The sequence below is a fragment of the Gekko japonicus genome, unplaced genomic scaffold (assembly GCF_001447785.1).
Source record: "Gekko japonicus isolate JY-2015 unplaced genomic scaffold, Gekko_japonicus_V1.1 scaffold1046, whole genome shotgun sequence".
NCBI classification, from domain to species: Eukaryota; Metazoa; Chordata; class Lepidosauria; order Squamata; family Gekkonidae; genus Gekko; species Gekko japonicus.
In genome coordinates this window covers 430,182-447,810 of record NW_015168678.1, presented here as the reverse complement: position 1 = coordinate 447,810, position 17,629 = coordinate 430,182, and the positions used below count along the sequence as shown (strand labels likewise).

Below are 17,629 nucleotides of genomic sequence, written 5' to 3'. Positions count from 1 at the left end.
TCACCCAACATGTGCAAGAAAATATCTGTCACTCATCCTGCTTAGTTTCATTTCATTTTGTCTGGTGTGTGTTTTTTTTTCCTGGCAGAACATCAAGTTCCTCAATGCAGAATGAATGCAACAAACATTGCTTCTGCTCTGATTCTATCTTCCACCCCATCTGTGGAGATGATGGTGTGGAATACACCTCTCCCTGCCACGCAGGTTGTACTGGCTTCATCACAAGTTCTTCTCAAGATGTGGTTATGGTATGTAGCCCTAATGGGATCTTCAGGGTCCAGGAAGAGGATGTGGAAGTTTTAGTGGCTACTGGTTTAACTTCATGAGCTTTAAAGTGAAAGGGGGGGGGTAAGAAATGACGCTGGAGCGAGGCTATTCAGGTTGTGGAGAGGATGGGAGAACAGCCAAGTGGATAGCCATATGAGAACTAATGTGGTATAGTGGTAAGCGTGTAAAAGTAGGATCTGAGAGATCCAGGTTTGAATCCCCACTCTGTCATGGAAGCCTGCTGGCTCATCTTGGACCAGTCAGACACTCTCAGCCCAACCTTCCCCACAAGGAAGTGTTGTGAGGATAAAATGTAGGAGAGGAAAACAATATAAGCTGCTTTATGGTCCCCACTGAGGAGAAAAGTGGCATATTAAATATATAAATAGAAATAGTTTGACCTCGGCTTTAGATGACATCTGTTACAGGCTTGTTTGGCCATTGTGACATTTTCTGTTGAAGCACCATCTGTTTGCTGGGAATAACGGAGGACTATGAGGGGAGGGCCCCTGGCCTTGTAAGAGAACATGCGCTTCACATACAAAATGTCCAAGGCAATTCTTGGCATCTCCTGCTTTAAAAAACCCTCTGAATGGCAGCAGCACACCAGGTTCTCAGGTTGAGTCCTTAATAATGGAGTAGATAGGCCTCAGTGAGCCAGTTGATTTAGGGAGTGGCCATGGCTCAGTGGTAGAGCATCTGCTTGGCATGCAGAAGGTCCCAGGATCAGTACCCGACATCTCCTGTTTAAAGGATGAGGTAGTAGGGGATGTGAAAGACCTCTGTCTGAGATTCTGGAGAGCCACTGCCAGTCTCAGTAGACAATAATGACTTAATTGGATTGATGGTCTGATCTGGTACAAGGCAATTTCATGTGTTCTTGTGTCCTTGTGACTAAAGGCAGTTTCTCTAGGTCTGTCATAGAGGCATTTCTCTCTGACTTTCCATTGTCTCCCAGACAAAATGCTGGACATTGACTTAGATTTGCATTCAGCATGGCTTAGATTTGCATTCAGCATATCTAGGAGTTTTCCAAGTTGTATTGGGTCCCACACATCACACAGGACACCCACTAAATTTGCTCTTTGTGGTGGGTGTGACAGATTGGCCAGATCTCCATGGATAGAGTGCCATGGTCTGACCATTTTGCCCTGAAGGCTCGTCTGGACATATCAGTCCTCCCTTTCATAGGCGGCAAGCAGACTTATGGATCCAGTTGGTTTCCAGAATGCTCTGCAGGATCTGACACCCCCTGGTGACATTATATTTTTTATGTAGGTGTTTGATGTAGGTAAATACCAAATGGTATTTATACAAAAAGGTTGGTGTAAATACCTTTTGGAGGCCATCAACGAGGTCACTCCCCAATGTCCTCTTCACCCCAACTCGAAACTAGCCCCTGGGTAGACCTCGGAGCTAAGGGAGATGAAGCGGGAGCTTAGATGACTAGAGCAAGTTTGGCATTGCACTCAGGATGAAGCTACAAGAACATACTATAGGACGTTTATGAGATCCTATGAGATGGTGATGAAGGCCAGAAAGAAAGTTTACTATGCAGTCTCCACTGTAGCCACAAGTTCTCACCCAGCTCAATTGTTTCAAACTTTCCATTCCTGGTTAAGGTGGTTGAGTGGGTGGTGGCAGAACAGCTACAGGCTTTCCTGGAGGACACATCGGCCTTGGACCCATTCCAGTTCAGCTTCCATCCAGGCCATTGGATGGAGATGGTGCTGGTAGCCCTTGCAGATGATCTCCATGGACAACTGGATTGAGGCGGGTCTGTGCTGCTGCTGTTGTTGGATCTTTCAGCAGCATTTCACATTGTTGACCATGACCTGTTGACCCACCGCTTCATCGCCATTGGATTACATGGAACAGTCCTTCAATGGCTGTGTTCATTTCTCTAAGGGCAGGAACAAAGGGTGATGCTAGGTGAGAGGGTCTCATCACAGCACCCACTGGTCTTCGGAATCCCTCAGGGGGCAATGCTTTCCCCAATTTTGTCTAATATCTATATGTGTCCTCTCGCCCAGTTAGGAGATTTGGGCTAGGGTATCATCCATATGCAGATGACACCCACCTGTATCTATTAATGGACAGATACTATCCCAGAAGATCTGGCCAGTGGTTTGTAGGTTGTGGTGGGATGGTTAAAGCAGAGCTGTCTGAAGCTGAACCCATCCAAGACAGGTCCTGTGGCTAGGCCGGGGTGGTCCAGGCCGGGGAATTCAGCTTCTCACTCTTGACAGAGGACAGCTAATATCAGCTCCCTCCATTAAGAGTTTGGTTGTGATCCTATATGCCTCCTTTTCATTAGGGGCTCAAGTCACAAATATAGCCAGAGTTGTGTTTTTCCATCTTTGCCAAGCCCAGCAACTGACTCCTTAGCTATCCTGTGTGGACCTGGCCACAGTGATCCATGCAACAGTCACCTCTAAACTAGACCACTGTAACTTGCTCTATGCAGGACTGCCCTTGAATTTGCTTTGGAAGTTTCAAGTGATCCAGAATGTGGTGGCACAGGTCCTTACTGGGACCCCCTGAGAACACATATACAATCTGTAGTCTACGAACTGTACTGGCTCCAGATTGAATACTGAATCAGGTTCAGGATTTTGGTTCTTACTTTCAAAGCCCTAAATGGTCGGGGACCATCATATCTTTGGGACTGCCTCTCCCTATACACCCCTCAGAGAGCCTTACACTCTTCCGGTAGCAACTTATTAGTGATACCTGGCCCTAGAACAGTCCATCTGCCCTTGACCAGGACCAGGGCTTTTCAGCCCTGGCCCCGACCTGGTGGACCTCTATGTCTAGTGAATCTCAAGCCCTGTGGGACTGGGAAGCCCTGTGGGATTTGGTTCAATTCCGCAGGGCCTCTAAATCCAAGATATTCCACCAGGCATATAGTTGAGGACAGCAATGGTTAGAGAGATCTTCTGGCCTCCCTTTTCCCCTTCTCTCCCCCTTTCCCCTTTTCTTTCTCTGTACTGGCTGCCCCCACTGGTCCACCTGTGACAGATACTAGGATGCCATCTGATGTAGTAAAGAAGTCTTTAGCTTTTAACTTATAATAACGTGGATTTTAAAATTGTAATATGCTGAAGTATTGTATCTTAATTGTTGTAAGCTGCCCTGAGCCCTGCTTGACAGGGAATGGAGCAGAATAGAAGTCTAATAAAATAAAATAAAAAATCTAAGAGAGAAACTCTTTCCTGATGCCCCATACAATCCTTAAAATGAGTTTAAATGGGCCTTTTCAGGGCTCATAGCTCCAAGGGGCTGGCTGAGTGCATAGTCAGGAGGCAGTTAGTCCAGTTCAGACAGAGCTTCCAGAAGGGCAAAAGCTTCAGACAGGGCTTGGGCAGAGCTTCCAGTGAAGTGAGGTGAGGTGAGAAGTCTCTAGAGCAGGTATTCGGGCTGCTTTGTTGCTCAGATCAGGGAGGCAAACCTAAGGCAACAGTTCTATAAAAGGCCAGCAGGGGGCTCTTGTTGGCTTCCCTGGACATCTAATCCTGCTTTGAGGCAGAGCTGCAGGACACTGCAAGTGAATGTCTGTCATTGTCAGGGTGATGCTGAAGAGCACCAAGGATCAGACCACCCCTTTTCCTCTGCTGATGGTCCAGTGAAGAGTAAAGTTCCATTCTGAGCCTCTACTGCCAAATTCCTTCATTTAAACCTGTGTGTGCCTCACACCCTCATTAACATCCTCTGTGTGGCCAATTAGAATATCGTAAGCATGTGCAAGCAATTTTTTTTTAGAAACCCTATTAAAACCATTTCATATTCAGGAAGGGTTTTTTTTTGTAATGACTGAGATTAAGCTGGGTGAGTATTAGCATTTAGACTGCCTGCAGATATACCTTGAAATCAGCGTCTTTTCAAGCTACCTATCTCAAGCCCAGATTCCCCCTCCCCCTTGCACCCCATTTGACAGATGTACTAATCAACTAATCAAATGCTGACTTGGTAATCTGCCTTGCCCTTCCTCTCCTGCTTCATGCAGGCTCTCGGACTGTTTTAAAGACTTTAAAAAGCATGGCATGAATATTCAGTCACTTCAGCATTTGTTCACCAAATTGTTTAGGACAAAAATAGTTTTTAAAAAGTGAAATAATGCCAGTTGATTTCCCAGCAACCTTATGAGCGCTCTCTCTCTCTCTCTCTCTCTCTCTCTCTCTCTCTCTCTCATGTTATCATGCCCTTTCTGCATGGAGCGCAGGGTAGCTTACATGGTCTCTTCCTTCTCCTCCTCCCCATTTTATTTTTGTACTAGCCCCATTAGGTGGGTTACCAATTAGGGTTGCCAACTCTGGAAAGAGAAATACCAGCTGATTTGGGGGTGGAGCCTGGAGAGGGAAGGGACCTCAACAGGGTACAATGCCATAGACTCCACCCTCCAAAGCAGCCATTTTCTCCAGGGGAATTGATCTCTGAGGTCTGGAGATCAATTGTAAAAGCAGGAGCTCTCCAGGCCCCACCTGGAGGGTGGCAACCTGAGAGAACCTGACTGGTGCATATTCACCCAGTGAGCACCATAAATGCATAGGGACTGAAACTTCTCCCCAGTCCTTGTCCACCAGTCTAACAACTACACTAACTCTTGAGAGAGAGAGAACAACTCATAAACTCCTTTTCTATTCATTTTACATGTTTGCAGGGCTATTTTTGGGCAGGAATGTCATGCAAAGGAGTTCCTGCTACAAAAAATGCCCTGGGTTTTGACCACAATCAAGGTCAACAAAATAAGAAGCAAAAGGTGGGCATGGCTGGATGACCACACTTCTGGTAACATGGGTGTGTGGCCTAATATGCTAATGAGCTGTGCTGTCAGGGCTGTGGCTTATTATGCTAATGAGTTTCTGCTGTTGGGTTTAGGGTTGCCAAATGTTTTTTGGCCGGGAGTGGGGGGCTCCCAGCCGGCGTCTTAGGCATGCGCGCCACCCGGAAGTGACGTCGCACGCTGGGGGCGGGGCCATGCCATTTGAGGGGAAAACTCTTTGTTTTCCCCTCAAATAGCGTGGCCCCGCCCCCAGCGTGCGACATCACTTCTGGGTGACGCGCACACGGGGGTGGGGTTTCCCCTGGGCCCCGATTCCACGGGAACGGAAATCGGGGCTCGAAAGCGGGGGGAATTCTGCCCCCCGGGGGCATTTGGCAGCCCTAGTTGGGTTTAGCCTATTATGCTAATGGGTTCCTGCTGGGCTTTTTCTACAAAAAAGCCCTGCATGTTTGCCTGTATTTAAATGATTGTCACCTGCCCCAAACATTCAGAATGAGCCGAGCCTCAGATTTTGCAATAAGGTTTGCAAGTTTAAAAGCATAGCCTGTCAGCCGAGTTGTGCTACTGCAGTGGGACTGTGCACGTTCTATTACCTTCCCTCTTCCTGCCAACCTACTTTGTGGCCTTTGGCAGCCACAAGATGCCTCCTCCTTGTCCAGGGAAGAACAAGGGCCTATTAGAGCCATGGAAGCCATACAAAGGCAAGACTGATTTCCGTGAGATGAGTTTGACGTTCTTTTCTTCCGTTCCTACCAGATGTACACAAACTGCTCCTGTATCCGTGTGGCAGCTGGACAATCCTCAGCGAAGGCAGACTCCTGCCCGATTAGCTGTGCCCATTTGCTGCTTCCTGTTGTACTCCTAATCTCATTTGCTTCACTGGTAGCTTGCCTGACTCAAAACCCTGTCTACATGATGGTGTTACGGTAAGCAGTGGAAAGGTTTGGAGCCAGCAGACATGGTGCAACAGAAGAACTGACCCCTGCAAAGTTACTCTACAATAAAGTCCTCTTCCAGTTTAGGAGATGTGTGAGCTATCTGTTCCCATATGTTCTCCCAGCTTTCTAACCATAACATGCTTAAAAAGAAAAGGCTTGTTTTTTAAAAAATAGAATTAAACCACTGGAATTATCAACATGGGAAAAAGTAATGAAATCCTACATATATTTTAACTCCTTTTCTAAAAGTGAGGAGCATTGGACACCAGCTGGCTTGACTTAGAACATCCTCCAGCTGAAGTGCTGCTACCAAGAAAGCCTTGGCATCACTCATATGGGCCCATTTTTGGCTTTATTATTTGAAACAGATGCCAGCTTTAGAACCTCGCCTCTTTGTGTAACAACCCCCCAAAGTAATCATGGTTGTTAGCTGTTCTTTTTGGCTGGAGCTGTAACTGACTTTTGCATGTCTGATGTGCTGTGTTTTTATCCTATACAGAGTGGTGAGCTATGATGAAAAGTCCTTTGCCATTGGAGTCCAGTTCTTATTGATGAGATTGCTAGGTAAGTGCCTGCCTGACCTGAATATCTCTCTTGTTCTAGCAGCCGGCAACTCAGAATGTGTAGTTTACATAGTATGCTCAGACACTGTGCAAAAAGCATGGCTTAATTAAATTAATTGTGGTTAGTGTAAATTCTCTGGATGCAAGGCCACACCACCAGCTATGGCTAGTTAGGTTCTAGTCAAAGCAGGATCTGAAACAGTGGTCTGATTGGTTTGTTAACCACTGTTCGTCTTGGGCCTTGCATGAGGGCAGACCTGCTGGCTGGCAACGGCCTCATGCCCTCCCCAGCTGCAGAGCCACCTGGCCAGAGCAAAGGAGATGAAGTCACATTCTGGTTTCACAAGGTGACTGCATAAACCATGGCTTCCCATTAGGAGCCATGGTCTATGTAAGCTAAGTTGGAAAATACATATATTTTTGTTTGTGTGCGAGGGGCTAGGGGTGTAAAAACTCTCATTAGCTATCACTCTCTTCTTCCCAGCCAAAAGACCTAGTTGTCTTCATTGACGTGTACCTTCTTTAGTAAAATATTAAGTGATGTTTGATAGGTGCGCTTGCTCCATACTTACATTTATGTGGTTGTCTTGTCTCTTAAAGAAACCAATTTGACTTCAGCGTACATGTACCTTGCAACCTGTCTTTAATGTCATAAAAATTAAAATGTGCAGGATTCCATAGCATGGATTTATGTCTTAAGTGAACTGCAAATGTCTTATTTTTAACTAATTACCATGTCTAAATATAAATCAGTGTTCCCCCATTAGCTGAGAAAGCAGAGGTGGGGCTTCTTATTTTCGAAAAGATGACAACAGGGAAACATAAGAGGTTTACAAAATAATGCATGGGATGGAAGGACCTGTTTCTCCTACAGTGGAAGAACTTGGGGTACTGAGTAACAATGGTGGGCAGGACATTCAGGACAGGAATAGAATGTACATCACCACACAGTGCATGATTAACATATGGACTTCTCTGCTACAAAATGCCATGCTGGCAGCCAGCTCTAGCTTCAGAAGAGGAGTCATATAGGAGAGGTCCATTATAGCTTTCAGCCATGATGATTAAATGAAACATTTATATTTCGAGACTGTCTACATCTGCGTCCCAACTGCTAAGGGACTGTAGTTGCCCTCATGCTGTGCTTTAGAATTTCTCCCCAAGTATCTGGTTGTCCACTGTGGGAAATAGGATGCTGGACTTAATAGACCTTTGGTCTGATCCAGCAGAGAGCTCTTTTTGTGCTATGGTGACACTGCAGTTTTTGCCCCTGATGCATCCAAAACTTCACATCCAGAATCCAGAACTTAGCCCTGTCTCAGATTTAAGCTCTTACCTTTTTTTTTGGTTTTCCCTGGGATGGGAATAGTAGTTCTGCATCAGACCTCAGTGTCTTTTGGGTAGCCTGCATGCAAGTCCAAGAGATGTAGTCTGTGCATAACCAGCAGTAACTAATTCATCTTTTATTCTCTATCCTTCTGAAGCTTGGTTGCCGTCTCCTGCCCTCTTCGGCTTACTCATTGACTCTGCGTGCATCTGGTGGAGGACAGGATCCTGCACTTACTATAATAATGACTTCCTGCGCAACAGGTACTCAGCTGAGTCTCTAATTTTGTGTGTTGGTTAGGTTGGGGCTTTCTCATGTGAGGTATACCACCTGACTCAGGCCTCTCACAAAAATCAGCACTCGTTTATCATATCTGAACATTGCTTCTCCTCCTCCAAAGAGCTCAGGTTTCCATTTATCCCATTTTATCTGCAAAACAACCCTGAAAAGTAGGCTAAGTGGCGAGGCAGTGACCTACCCCAGTGCACGAATGTTATTGAAGCAGCCTTGAAGCAAGTCAAAGTGCAAAAACAGAGGCAAAATTAATACAACAAAGAGCCAAGAGGTGAACGCTCTGCTTGTCACGTGCTTTTGTTGCAGTTGTCTCTTGATGCAGTTATCCATGTAGGTTGTTGCTTGTCAGACATGGCCAATTGCTGGCTGGACCTGCGTTTCCTCCCGACCTCCATCCAGAGTTCTGATCCCTGCCCTGTTTAACCCACGTATGCAAGTGCATCATGTGCTGCATGCTGAGCCTTAAGGCTAAGAGAAAAACCTGATTCGCAGAACTATTGGATTACTGTTACATGGAATGTGTTGTGGAAGACCCAATTATCCAAGCCCTGAGGCCATGTGCGCAAATGTGCTTTGGCATCCTCTGGCTGCTGCTTTGCCACTTGTTGATGAAAGCCTTCTGGAAGGCCTTCCAAGTGACTCAGATCTAGGACCAGATTAGAGACCCAGGAATTTCACCTGAGCCACACCCAAGGAAGCCTTGCGGTCATTCTAGGAAGCTGCTTTAGATCTCCATGTCAAGGCCCAGGCTTCTGTAGCATACCTTCTGTAAAGCTGCAAGCTCTTTGTGAGGCAAAAATGGATAGAGGCCAACAAAAAGATTCCTCTGTATGCCTTGTTGACTCACTCTCAGCTGAATGGCTAAACTGCCTTGCCTGAACAGAATTTGAGGGGATATGGAAGCTCTGCCCTGGCTGTACTGTCCCCAGAGGGAAAGACTATAGGGTGCAGGGCAGCCATTCCTCTGGAGTACCTCTGGAACTCCAAGTTTAACCACTGGAAATCTCTGGATTTCTTGCCTTTGCAGCAGCAGATAACCCCCAGGAGAGCTCTGTGTTTGCAAGGCTGACTATGTAAAAACAAAAATAGTCCAGACTGGTCTCATTCAGTAAAGAGCAAGAGGAGACAGGGCGTGGCTGCCTGAGCAATCTAGCACAGCAATCACCTGATGTTGTCTTCTAGGCCAGATAAAATCCCCCCCCCCCCCCGATCCACTACTGCTTGGCTCTGGCTAACTGGAAGGCCTGAATGAAGTACATTTATGCTGTCACCACATAAACACCACACCTCCCCCAGTGCTGGCCTAACACTACCATCTACTTTTTTTACCCCAAGCAGGCTTCAGATAGGTTGGAGTGCAGCCCCAACAGGCAAGGGTTGTTAGATACTCGTATGATTCCCCCCACACACCAGTAGCTATCACAGGTAGTATTTCCTGCGTCCTATGTCAGGAAGGATTCTTTGCTCGGATTCCTTACTGAGAAATATTTATCTGTGCAACATAATGTGTATTTGAGCCCTTATGTTGATGAGTGTAGCTTGCTAACATGTACACCTCAGCATCAGGTTATCAATCTTGAGACCATAAAAACCAAATCACCAAACAAGGAGGACTCCCCCCACCTCATGTTTTTATTCTAAAATGTCTTCTAATTGAAAATTAAATCTAGAGAACACATGTTACAAGCTAAAAATGTTTTTAAACTGTAAATGGCAATTCAGAGTCTTTCTGAAGTTTTTTGTATGAATCATGGTGGGTTGAGCATATCAGTGTTTCTCTGAAAATGGGTCTTCCCATTCCAGATTGTGGGAAAAGGTGGCATTATAATATTAACAAGATGAATTTAAACCTAAATACTTAATGTATTAACAATATGCAATGGCTTATACATAGTGTCTCAATCGGCACATTTTATGAGGATTTGCATTTATTCTGAACATTGTCCAGAATTTATTCAAAACATTCTTTCCTCTTTTTTCTCATTTGTATACATATGGCTTTAGTTAGCATCAGTGAACTGCATTTTGTCTTGATTTATGCTGGGAAATAAGTCAAATGGCAAAGCAAATGTCTTGCCCCTTGAACTGCTGACTTCATTATTTTGTATCTGTTGATGCAATAACTGGGGAAAACCCCATCTTCCCTATTGATATTTTAATAGGCTTCTGAGGAGTTAAACTCCACTTCCTTAGCTTCTTACCCCACTTCAAATACAGATCTCTGAATTAGGAGGAGACTGGACTATACAGTATAGATACAATCTGCTTATTACTCCAGTATCTGACCTGTCTGCAGTTGTACTGATTTTTGGAATGCCAATGTGGGATGGATACAAATAGGCAGCTTTATGTATTGTTTTCAACCTGATCTAGTAATATAATTTTGAACTAGACTCAACTGATTAAATCTGAAATGCTGAAATGTTAGATACTCCCGGGACACTGCTGACCTTCTGGCCTCTCGGTCTGCCTCTCACAAGGAAAGCTACCCACTCTAAGATCCCAAGACAGCAAGAGGAGGGGGAGAAGGGAGAGGAAGCATCCACTTAGACTTATACAACAGAGGAGTACAGAGGAGTTCCCAAGACTAGGAGTTCTTCTACCTTTGGTATCTCTGTTCAGTCCCTTAGCGACTCCAGAGTCAAGAGCTCGGGCAGGCGACACCACAGACATCAATCTGCTTCTCCATGTAGATCTTGTGAATGTAGCTGCCTCTGTAGTCACTCCCCATCTCATTCTAGATGCAGTCACTCCAGTGCCAGGAGACAGCATCACACAATTCTCTGAGAGAGGGGAACCCACAATACTAGGCCCATTGCTTTGTCAAGAAGAGAGAGAAATCACCAAGAGGCCAAGGGAACTGTTCCTCGTTACTAGAACCTCTGATGTGCATCTAGAGCACTGTCAGTCCCTAAGGGCAAGAAGAACATAGGCCAGATCTATATACCAATAGCCAAGTGTCCCCAGTGTGTACAGATACTTATTTCCGCAAATTAGGGACACATGGAGGCTCAACAGGAATTCCTGCACACTTGAGGCATTACTTAGGTATGCAGAAAAATCTGACATGTTTAAAAAAAATATACGGGGTGTTATGTACTGAGCCTGAACTGTACTTGCAAAAGGACTTAGCTGAGGACGCATAACAGTGGCTTGCTAGGATCTTAGAATGGACCAGTAGGCAGGCAGGGATCCTAGAGAAAACCAACTGGGAGACAATAGAGTGTAAATAGCCTATCGTTGGGAGTGGGGTGTGTTTTGGGTGTAAATGCCAGGCTTTGGGTCAGGGATTTCCAGTCTTCTTTCTCTTGCTGAATCACTAATAAACTATGAGCTGATCACTTGAACATGTCTGAACCCAGTATATTGCACGGGGATACTAAAATCCCCCCAAAACTGAAACTGCATTCTCACACATGTGTAGAGAATGGACTTGCTATTGGCAGCTGCAAGGGAGCCGGGAGAGCCTTGGCGGGTGGGCAGCTGGGATCCGAGCGCGGGTGGTGGGGGGGGGGGGGGGGAGAGAAGCCACGGCAGGCGGGCAGCTGGGAGCCATGCAGGGCTCACTGCAGTTGCTCCTGGCCGGGGGAGGAGAAGCCTGGGTAGGCGGGTGGCTGAGAGCCATACAGGGCTCGCTGCTGTTGCTGCTGGGCGGGGGAAGCCTGGGCGGACAGGCGGCTGGGACCCGGGCAGGGCTTGCCACCATTGCTGCTGGGCTCACCTGCGGCCTCCTCCTCAGTGAGAACCTCCTCCTGCTTTACAGGCCTTGGGACCTTTGCAGGCCTTGGGGCATACTCCCCCCCCCATGAGTATCATGGGTCCCACTTCTTGTTTTTCTCTAATTCCAGCTCACAGAAACCTTTCCCACAGTCCAAAGTGGCACAGAACCTCATCTCAAGAGAGATTTCTAGCCTCCACAGACTCAAGGGGGGATGGAGAGTTCTGGGGATAAAAGGGAAAGGGATAAACCAGTCTTAGGCTAGCCATGTTCCCTCAGGAATGTTTTCCCAAGCTCTTGGTCAAAGCCACGGAAATCCTCCATTCCAATTAAAAGGACAAGGAACACCCAAGTTCCTAAAATCCTGAAGGGAATACCACCACTTTCTCTGTGGCATTTCATTCCTCTTCTCTCATTCCCTTTCCAGCCAATTTTTATGAGACTGTTTACAAGGCATGGCAAAACCCAAGTCTGACCACTATTTCTGTGACAAGGTGTACCTAATGTCTGAGGATGACAGGAAAGACCTGGTTACTTCAATGCTCCATGCTGCATTGACAGCTCTCCAAGGTCCTGTTTCCTTCAGAAGCCAATGAGTTGCCAATACAATAATAATAATGTATGTAGTGCTTTGAAAGTACCTCATATGCAGTGTGTGTTTGTGTGTGTGTGTGTGTGTGTGTGTGTGTGTGTGTGTGTGTGTGTAAGTTGCTTCTGACTTATGGCAACTCTATGAATGAATGACCTCCATAATATGCTTTGAAAGTCCTCCATATACAGTGTGTGTGTTAAGTGCTGTCAAGTCGCTTTTGACATATGGCAACCCTATGAATTAATGACCTCCAAAATATTCTGTCATTAACTGCCTTGCTCAGGTAATGCAAACTGATTACCATGGCTTTTCTTTATTGAGTCAATCCATCTCATGTTGAATCTTCCTCTTTTCCTGCTACCTTCCAGTTTTACTAGCATTATTGTCTTTTCCAGTAACTATCGTCTTCTCATAATGTGACCAAAGTACAATAGTCTCAGTTTAGTCATTTTAGCTTCTAGGGAGAGTTCAGACTTGGTTTGATCTAGAGCTCAGTGATTTGTCTTTTTGGCAGTACATGGTATCTGTAAAACTCTCTTTCAGCATCAGACTTCAAATGAATCAACTTTCTTCCTGTCAACTTTCTTCATTTCAAACCCATACATAGTAATGGGGCATACTATGGTACAAATTATCTTGATCTTGGTTGACAGTGACACATCCTTACACTTAAGAATCTTTTCCAGCTCCCTCTTGGATGCCCTTCCCAGTCTGTCGTCTTCTGATTTCTTGATTGCAGACTCCCTTTTGGTTATATGCATCACCTTCTTGTAGTATCAACCTCTGTAAAGTACGTCAGTATTATTATTTTTCCCCCATCGTTATTGCAGGAGGGAGGCAGAAAGTGTGAGCAGCTTGCCTAATGCAAACTAGTGAGTTCATGACACAGGGAAGATTTGGATTTGTTTCTTTGCCATTATGTTACCTCAGTGTTCAATACGATCTTAGAACTTTTATCTGTGACACTGATCTTAGGTTGCCTCCATATGGGACTTGGCACAGCAACCAAGGAAAACTTCAGGGGAATCTCCTTGACTTCTACTTGACCCCGTTCACAGGGAGGGTGGGGTATAAATTGAATAAAATAAATAAATAAAATAAATACTGTCTTCATTAATGCTTCCTGGAGTATTCAATATTAGAAGTTAGATCCATGGCTTCCATGGTTGCCAGCTGCAAACTATGTCTATGCAGCTGGGAGTGTAGACACCAACTTGAAAACTAAGCTAGCTAAGCTACCCCTTTGAAATACCACAAAGAAAAAAAGAAAGAAAGCCTTCCAAACGGTCTCATTCTTTTCACCACCACCCCAAAGTGCTCCTCATCATTCAAGAGCCTATCAAGAGAGTGCAAATCCATATGGCAACACAAGCTGAGATTCAAGCCTGCATTTTCTTCTCACTGATCAGGAGAAAAAAATCCAGTTCTGTGTAACTACCACTAGAATGCATACACATGGATTACCAATGCTGAAATGGCTCCAGAACGTCTCTATGGGCTACGTCTTGGAGCTTGTCATAATACCAAAAAGAGGTTCTCCCCCACCCCAGCACCTTTCTTGAACTGTCCTTTCAAACACCAATATGACTTATTCTTTGCATAGGTCATGGAGTTAAGGCCCTGAGAAAGAACTGTGAATAGTTCATCAAGACACAATGTTTCTCAGGCCAAATCCATCTCTTATTCTGAAAAAATAACTCTGGTTTCCAGAGAATTCAAGAACTCACCCCCTCATTGTCTGTGGTCCATTGCTCTACAGAAAGGAAATTATATACACACACCATGTCTGTGGAGTCCTAGGGAACATATTCACAGGACCATGTCTAGGATAACAGAAACCCCTTATCATTTCTTTCAAGAATCATCCCTTGTGAAAAAGGGCATCCATGGCAGCTTTGGGATGCTGGCTGTTGCCCAAAGCACTATTTTGGTACGCTCTGTGATCAGCACTGAAACCTTCACGCTGTGAAGAGACAGAAACTCTGATGGAGGTAGCCAAGGCAGCAGGTGGGCCCTCATGGATTCCTTCCCAGGTCACTCTGATAGACACTTTTACCATGATGGAAGGGAGCCTTTGATCACAAGATGTCATGAAACTGCCTTATATTTAATCAGACCATTGGTCTATTAAGGTCAGCATTATCTACTCAGGCTGGTAGTGGCTCTCCAGGTTCTCAGGTAAAGGTCTTTCATGTCACCCGCTACCTGATCCTTAACTGGAGATGAACCTAGGACCTTCTGCATGCCACACACAGCCCCTCCCCCTATGGTTGATGAGTCTTCCAGAGGCTTTTGACAACCACACATAAGTGGGATTGTGGGTTGGCACTGGAGACGGTGGGGTGACCCTCTCAAGAATGTACTGATCTTTAACATCCCCACACTAACTGCCTTCCTCCCTTCAGTAAAAAGAAAATCCAGAACTTACTGTAAATTTCTATCCTCTTCATGGGAAGAAAGACCATTAGACCCTGGCCTTAACTGTTGCAATTCCATCATTTGGGTCTGTCTCCACATCTGATCTAAGTTAAGGCCACCTTCCCTTGGAATCTCTCTCTTAATCAGAAGCCCTTTCCTACCAAGAGTTATTTGGTGGGGGAAAGATGGCCTCTTGATTCAGATCCTTTATCAACATTTTTTTCAAGTTGTGTCATCTGTTGTGGCAATCGGTTGTTCTTAATAGTACCAGCAGAACAGAAACTTTATTATTTTTGGTATTTGGAGTGCAAGGGGAGAGACCTCCCTCCCCCTTTGGTGGATATTGGAAGCCTACCTTCCTAGCCCCAGAGAAGGATCTTTTCCCCATGCTAATTGCAGTCTTTCAGAAGTTCACAAGGAAAGTCCAGAATATCCTTAGTCACACAACCATTGGGCTATGGATGCTTGTGTTAGATGGACTTCTGTGCTGGCTTCCAGCATTCTGTGTTCCCATAATCCAGTCCAGAGATTCCTTTTCTAGATCACATCAGATGTCATTTCGGGGGGGAATGCGGGGGAACCCAGTTCCCCCGGGTGAGGTGCAAGGGGGCGGGGCACATGACGAAGCCCCGCCCCCTGCTTCCGGCCGCCCCGCTTCCAGCCCTCATTCAGCCAGGAGGAGGCAGGAGAAGAGGGAGGGTAAGTTGCTTCCTCCCTGCCTCTCCCCACCCCTGCCTGCCTGGGGCCAGGGAGGGCCTTGGCGGGGCTTCCTCGCACTCCCGCTGGCCTTGCAGGTCCACCGCCAGGCCCCTGATGTCAGGGGGTGTGGCATATGCTAATGAGTTATGCTAATGAGTTCCCCTAGCTCTTTTTCTACGAAATGACCCCTGGATCACATTGCTATTCCCATTACATTCCAAAGCAAGTGGGCCAATCCACACAGCTAAAGGTTTATCTGATTGAAGTTTCATCCCTTTTTTTCCCTTCTCTTGGCAGGTACTTTGGTCTCCAGGTGGGTTACAAACTTCTTGGTATTCTGATGTTAATCTTAATCATGTGGAAGATGACCAAGAACAAAGAATACAACGTGCAAGAGAAAGCCTCTGGCCTAGTATAGTTCTGAACTACAAGGACACCTTCTGAGCATCATTTTATGCCTTGAGCAATGTTTTGTACCTTGCCTGTATTTACTTAACAGCCTTTGTGGCCTTTTTACATTAAGGGAACAACTTCATATTCACAGATGAACTTTAAATCCTTGCATATAGGCTCCTGCTATGTGCAGCCCAGTGAAACGGACACCCCAATACCAGTAAATGGAGCTATAAGCTAGACTCCTAGTGGCCAAGACCTGTCCAAAAGGATAGTAAGCGTTAAAGAGCCAATGCAGCCTGCTATTCTTTCTGGGAGGTCTCAATGGAAAATATCCATGGGCCAAGGACAGGGACACCCAGCCAGGGCCGTTGTGTAGCTGTGCTTATATTCTACAGTCAACCTGACATGCCCAAGAGTGGATGTTTGTTTTGTTCTCCTAAGCAGGTGGGTCAGACACAGTTGGAAGAAAGCCAACCTGGACTCTTGGAAACCATTAGAAGGATAGGAATGGCAAATGAAAGCTGTTACAGTTAAGAGAGCATAGCTTCTTAAAAGCCCTTTTGTGAGAAGGATGCAGTACTGCACTGACTGTGTTATGTTGTGCCAAGATTTGCATGGCAGGGGGACGGTATTGCTTGTTGGAGCAGCACCAGTTCTTGCATCCATCTCCATTTTCATACCCCCTTCCTTTCTTTTCTCCTCCTCTTCCCCCCCACACCCCCATTACACAGTTCAGAGTGAATATAAACGTCACTCACTGTTTAAAGTTATTGTTATGAAATATTGAATTTTTAAATAAAAGCAACTTTTTTCCAGTTTGTATCCATATTTTTATTGATCTCCTTGAAAGAATCAGATTGCCAATATTCTCCTTGCCTCCAGGCTTTCCTGTTGCTATAGTGATACCACGTCTAATCCCAGGATTCTTTGAATGGAGCTAATCAAAGTGTCCGTGTGCTGAATTGTTTCTAAAATGGACTGTTTCGCTCTGAAGTGTAAAGAGTGCTTCATAGATGTGGTGCTGAAAATATCCCAGATTCATAGAGTTTCAGAGAAACTGAAAACACATTGGTTTTTGTTGTTTTGTTTACTAAAAACTAAAATGAATCTGACCTTCCCTTGGGTTTTGAAAGGCAAGGCTGAAACAAAACATTTAAAAGACCATGGTATATTGAAATTTGGTGACTATCAAAGAGCCTCTAGATGGCACTATTGCCTAATTAAAAGACTATTGATCTCTACCTTGTGCATTAACTGTCAAATGACAGTTACAAAATAGAATACATAATGCAAATTTGGAGTCCAGTGGCACCTTTAAGACCACTGAACTCAAAATTTGTTCTACTGCTTCAGACCAACACGCTGCCCACCTGGATCTATCAAAACAGATCCACTGCACTGCAGCAAAGAAATGTTTTTAAATACTTTGACTGGGCTGCAAGCTTTAAGGGTACCACTTAAACAGAGATGTACTCCCATTGACTTTAATGAGACCGTAGCTGGTGACTATCTTCCTCCCCCGCCTCTCTGAAAATGTAAAAAGGACGATCGATGTGACCCTCACAGAGAGCAATCCTAAGCAGGTCTATGCAGCATCCTTCCCAAATCTGTACAATAAGGCTTACCACCAGGAG

General features: G+C 45.4%; 1 protein-coding gene across 1 annotated transcript in view; it reads left to right on the top strand.

Annotated features, from left to right (window-relative positions):
• Positions 1 to 16,727, top strand: part of SLCO2A1 (solute carrier organic anion transporter family member 2A1) — a 79,997-nt gene extending 63,270 nt beyond the window's left edge. The window contains exons 10-14 of the mRNA XM_015415383.1: positions 89 to 248; positions 5,807 to 5,976; positions 6,488 to 6,552; positions 8,036 to 8,141; positions 15,897 to 16,727. Of these exons, the coding sequence (XP_015270869.1) occupies positions 89 to 248; positions 5,807 to 5,976; positions 6,488 to 6,552; positions 8,036 to 8,141; positions 15,897 to 16,017 (622 nt within the window). The 3' untranslated portion in view covers positions 16,018 to 16,727. The remainder of the gene's footprint in view (positions 1 to 88; positions 249 to 5,806; positions 5,977 to 6,487; positions 6,553 to 8,035; positions 8,142 to 15,896) is intronic.
• The last annotated feature ends 902 nt before the right edge of the window (positions 16,728 to 17,629 follow it).